Here is a 6,019-nt window from a genome sequence, read left to right on the forward strand (position 1 = left end):
GCCGAATGCGACATCGTCGAATCACATTACGGAAGTGCCCTTGTCGAGAGATTTCGCAGTTGCATCCCTACGAGAGGAATCCGGATCAACCGGATTTCCATCGATTGTGCCAGGCGCCGCTAATGGCATAGTTTGCAGAAACGCCCACGGTTTCGTATGTCCATCCAGAACGCCCTCCTTGGCCACATGGTCTCGAAAAGATTCGCTCTGTCAAAGGCACTCAAATATCGTTTGTTTCTAAATTATTGCAATATCAGTAACTTTGATTTTTTCTTTAAAAGGATTTTTTTCTAATATTCTATACTTTTGTTTTTTTTTCCTGAAAAGAGATGTAATATGAAATTCCTCATGTAACAGAATATGCAGTAAATATAATTTTCCTTAATTTTTTTCTTTAGTTTTTAACGCAGTTAAATTTGTATAATTTTTTTTTCTAGAGTATAACTTTAAACACTGAAACACACTTATATTGTAAGTAAATTTTGAATTACAAACATATGTATTATTTCTAATTTAGATTATCTTTAATTATATTTTTCTATTATTAATTCGTTGTACAACTGCTACAATTTTTGTACATTCCGAACTATGATATTAATTCCACCATAATTTCGCGACTTATAGCACTTATTCGAACGCGAATAGGAATTTTGAGTATTATCGCACTTATCCGCCTATGATTTCGGGTACGAAAAAGAACCACTTGATTATATTATATCATATATCCATTATGTGATGTTTTCATTTATTCCTACAATCTGTAAACCATTTTCATAATGCATAACGCGCTTTGTGGAAATCGATTAGGTGCCAATATCTTTTTTGCAGAAATTTTTGAATAAAATTTTTAAGTTTAAAAGATATGTTGCATTTTGTGATGGAGAGATATATCCACTGCGTTGTAAGAATTTCAGTAGTAATAGCATTATGCATAATGCTATTAAGTTGTTTACTGCACCACGCGAACGTGACATTTACGTGTTTATGCTATTTTTCGCGATGTATATCGTTCAATACGCGACGTAACACCACTCGTACCGGTGATTTAACAGACGAATCTGTCGATTTTGTTGCAGATGAGGAAGAGATCGACGTCGGAGAAGAGTCGGTCGAGTACCAGGCGACATGTTTCAACTCCGCGCGGACCCAGCACGGTAAAGCTGTAGTTACGAAAACAAATGACACCTACATTTGCCGCCGACCTCGTGGTAGACCACCAGGCCGGAATTACGGAAAACGAAAGAGAGACGCAGAGGATGATCAAGTTAACAGACCTGCTCCGAAACGTAGCCGCGTTAAGAGTAATCGAACAGTCAGACATCGGAATAACATTCAGCAGAACCAAAATGAATCCGAGGATGAAACCGAGGAATCCAAGAGACGTAACCACAACTGTCTAGAGCGGCAACGGCGGGCTGACCTGAGGAAGGTTTACGACGATTTAAGAAAAAATATTCCGGCAGTTGCGAGCAATCCGAAGGCGGCGAAGGTGGACATTCTGAAGTACGGGAGGGCACATGTTATAGAACTCATAAGGCTACAGAAGGCTTATAAAAGAGAATCAGATAAGTCTGAACGGTTAAAACAGAAACGTATGGTACTCTATAACATGAAAATAGAACTTGAGCGAAAAAGAAAAAAACTTCAAATCACGATGCATTAAATTCCTCACGACGCGATATTAGAAATATATTAAATAGAATCCAGAATTTTCCGGCAGGTCTTAAAATCGTAAAGCGGTATGTAAAAAGGAGGGGACTGTACTTTATTGTGCGGATCATACATATTTTTCATTACGATGACAAAATCGTATTGCCGACAACGAAGCACGCAAAGTGACGCGTTAATACAAAAATTGATACAATTATCGACAAAAAAAGATTAGTTGCTGTCAGGATAACGATAATAAAACATAAGTCACAGGAAAGTCGAAAGCTCGTTTGCTTGATAAAAAAAAATATACTCTCCTGGCCCGTTCCGACTGGCTTGATCGAAGATATTCTTTTCGATATCTTATATTTAACATCGCGCTTGTTCAGCGATTCGCTTTCCGCCTTTTGTCGACTCTCTCGCGCGACCTGTTGCACGTCGACGAGTCATCAGCGAACGTATTTTAATTTTCGTTGCACAGATAAAGCGGATCGCTCGAGCAGTCGGAGGAGGCCTTATCACGATATTGCCCAACAACCTGACTACCGGTTCCCAACCGGTTCGTCGGTCTTAGGGCGCGCTTCAGACGCGGACCGGTTCTAACTGCTCTTTGCATGCATTTTATACATATATAGGAGAGTTAAAAAAAAGGAGAAAAGTGAGAAACGTGCGGGCTTCGATTGTCGGCAGTCACCGCTTCTTTTCCAAAACTTGAATAAGCAAAAAAAAGTCGTGTTCGTATGGTCGAGACTGCTCGCGAATTGCTCTTCACTCTCGATCATTCGATCACGTGAGACCTCGGGCGTATTTGTTTCACGAGATATTTATACAATTGTCCGATTATCCCCGATTGTACGATCCGTGAATCTATAACTTAGCAAAAATGTTGGCACGATTTGTTGAAAATTCAATTCGAAATTAATGAGTCGTCAGCAAGGATACAAGAAGTATTTTCTTCAGCAATGGAGATAAATTTCTCCAGGCAGAAGACAGACTTCTCTACCATTCAAAGTTTGGATCTCAGGTATCTATCGCATTCTAAGTAGCGTTCTTTATCTGAGCCTACTCTACGGATATAACGTCCGATTTAAGAGCGCGAGCTGATATTTTTTTAAATCGCTTTCTTGCACGCGATTCAATTCCCGCGGGAAGAGACGGTCTCCTGAGCGACAGTCGCGACCCCGAAAACACGTCTCCCCGTTCAAATTTCTTTTAGCAATTTATGCTAAACATTATGTGGCCGGGCTTTCAGGCACAGCCTAGTTAGTTAGATGCAGCACATAGAGGCGCGAGATAATGAGTCAGCCAAGCAGCTAGAAATAGTTCTATGCGCGTATTGAGTATTCATGTGTGGCATATTCACTTTGCTTCGTTATCATTCTCTCGATATAATTGGAAAAAATGGCTAAATATCGAATAATGGTAACAATTAAAGAAACGATAAAAGAAAAACTAATTCTTTTATTGTCATCTATTTGCTCAGCAAAATGAGATACAAACAGCTCGCTCTGCGTCTAAAGTGACGGGTGAACAGGCCACTTAGGATAATTGTAATTTTCATTAGAACACTTATTCTGATTAGAAATAAGTGTTTATCATATTTTTTGTGTATCGTTTTTGCACCTTATAGTGTCATCGACTGAATCGAGTCATCTTCTTGATCAGAGACTCTTTCGCCTACATGTTTCGTGCCTATTTTTCAGTTTTGCACCCGAAATTCAGTTTCCTCTTTCACCATATTATACCTCATAACGGGACTCGACTGCACAGTTAACATCGCGTTTTCTATTGGGTGCAATAAAATGAATAAGATTTGTCGTAAAATATTGTTGGGTTTTTTATCTGTTTTATTTTTTCGGTGAGAAACAGGCGTAACGTGGGATCGATAGACCTTTTTTTTTTATAACACGGCTCGATCTCACATAGAAATTTTATTTAAATAACGCCTGTAGATATCTCTGGCACGTTTTTAATTAATTAATCATTTCATTTAGTAGAAATAGGATATTAGATACTTTCCGTATCTCACGGAAATAAGAAATTGTTTTTTTATCACATAAGTTTTCATATGCACGTATACATATAGATTTCCATACATTTAGGCATACACGGATTCAATATATTTGTATACATATATATTACAGATATATTCGCAGAAAAAATAACAATGAGTACCGATGCTCTAACGGCGAGTGAATATACATATATAACAGTTATTAATATTATTATCATTATTATATTGTAATATTTACTCTTGTAGAGTATCATTGTTATCGGCTTTAGTTTACTGTAGCATCGCGCGCCGCGGTTATACATACTTCTTAAATCAAGATGGCTATAATGCACGATGTTAGCCTTTGCACGATTTATACAAAAGAGAAAAGATGCTATAAAGATATAAAGCAACGATTATGATACACATACCACGTACCCATGCCGCACACACAACACACACACACACATGTACACAACAGCGTATGCCATACATAATCATGCAGGTGAATACGTACATATATATGATTATACTAATATATTAATACTTCCCATAAATACGTAGCCCACACGCAAATGTAATATGCATAATTGTGTATGTTGTACAAACGATTGACATGCGAGTGATCAATTGAAGACGCGAGTCGAGGGAAGCATAGTGTCTTCGAAAGAAGATTTTTTATATTGCTATACAGATATAAGAAATTAAGAAAAAGAAGAAACAACATAATGTGTTCATTACATTTATAGGTAACAGTATTCGTTTGTATACATATTTTTTACGATAGAAGGATGAAGATGAACGCGAAAGTGAGAACCTTTCGAGAAAAACACATACCTGCACTTACACACATACACTAACACACACATACATATACACAAACGCTTTTCATACTTAACACATTGTACAACAGTCGCGTCACGTGGACACGTGTAATAAGCACGCAGCTTCGTTTGCACGTAGTCCAAATTCAAATTATAAATAGAATAACAATGGCGTCAGAAACTCAGCCAAGTTAGAGAAACGGTGAGATATAGCGACATTGCACAGATAGGGATAAAGAAAGAAGCGACGAAAGACCTGTGATAGGTCAGGAATCGGACATACTAACATTTTAATGACACATACACACTACCACGCGTGCGTATACGCGAGACACACATGACACGCAAACGAATACAGTTGAACTAAATAGAAACTATTATTAATTGAACGACACGCGGATATTTTATAATCACTACCCAAGTTTAATATATATATATATATATATATATATATATATATATATATTTATATATATATTTATATATATATTTATAAGTATACACATACAAAAGTAGTAATATACGCAACGTAGTAATGCAGTTCGGAACACGGGCGACCACACACAGTAGTTTCCCGACGGCGATCGGAAGGAACATGTAGATTGGATTATCTAGTACCGCGAGAGAGACTTCTACAGATAAAAATAATTAAAAGAGACACTCTTTTGTACTTTTTATAGACCATTTTGTATTTCGCGTTAACATCGCGAATATTGAATATTGATCACATTTATTTAATTTGGAAATGTCGTTTAGGACTTCTAAAAGTGCAACCTCGACACTTTAGTGTATGCCAAAATGTTTTCATATACCATCAAATTTGCGTGCAAAATAGTTACATAGAATTAGAGTTGATTTGCTGCAGTTCAGCCACTTGTACATAGTAGTTTGACGTTGTAGGTTGAAAGCTGAAATAAGCTTATAGTTAATTAATTTAAGATGTACTGGCGTTATAGCCAATTTTTTCGATTTTCAATAATCGTTATTTGCAAAGGTGCGAGAAGTCAAAGGGTTTTGGCGAAAATATTTCTCATTGGGTTTTTTCAATTGCAGTATGAAAATGCATCTATTTACACCGAATCCTGACATACAATCTGTACACTTCTATATTTTTTTATACTTCGAACTTCGCTTCATGTCCTTTATCTCGTGAAAGACTCGAAGAATAATGAAATTAATGATGAAACTTTCCTGTAAAGAAAAATTATGCAAAGATTTTTCTTGTACGGTCAATATGACAAATTATAAATGGAAAGTGCTGATTTTTTTTTTTTTTTTTTTAATGAATGACCCCAAGCGCGAGTATTATTTTTAACCCAACTTCTCGTATTTGACTCTTTGCTATTCAAAAACGGTTCTTCGCTGATAGCATTAGACCATAAGATCAACTCGGAAAGGAAACTCGACGATGTACCTCGCAAAAATTCCGTTCTCGGCGGAGACGGAAGCCTTCTCTCGCTTAAATAAATCCTTGCTTCGTCGTATTTTTTACTTGCACGTGTATCCGACCTGTGAGTTCTCTCGATCGTGCCAAATAATACCAATTTAATGT

The 6,019-nt window shown here is 36.9% G+C and overlaps 1 protein-coding gene across 1 annotated transcript in view; it reads left to right on the plus strand.

Moving 5' to 3' along the window:
* Positions 1 to 6,013, plus strand: part of LOC112463746 — a 29,418-nt gene extending 23,405 nt beyond the window's left edge. Inside the window, exon 3 of the mRNA XM_025030282.1 lies at positions 1,077 to 6,013. Within this exon, the coding sequence (XP_024886050.1) occupies positions 1,077 to 1,663 (587 nt within the window). The 3' untranslated portion in view covers positions 1,664 to 6,013. The remainder of the gene's footprint in view (positions 1 to 1,076) is intronic.
* The last annotated feature ends 6 nt before the right edge of the window (positions 6,014 to 6,019 follow it).

The sequence above is a fragment of the Temnothorax curvispinosus genome, unplaced genomic scaffold (genome assembly GCF_003070985.1).
Source record: "Temnothorax curvispinosus isolate PA1 unplaced genomic scaffold, ASM307098v1 QBEX01013620.1, whole genome shotgun sequence".
NCBI classification, from domain to species: Eukaryota; Metazoa; Arthropoda; class Insecta; order Hymenoptera; family Formicidae; genus Temnothorax; species Temnothorax curvispinosus.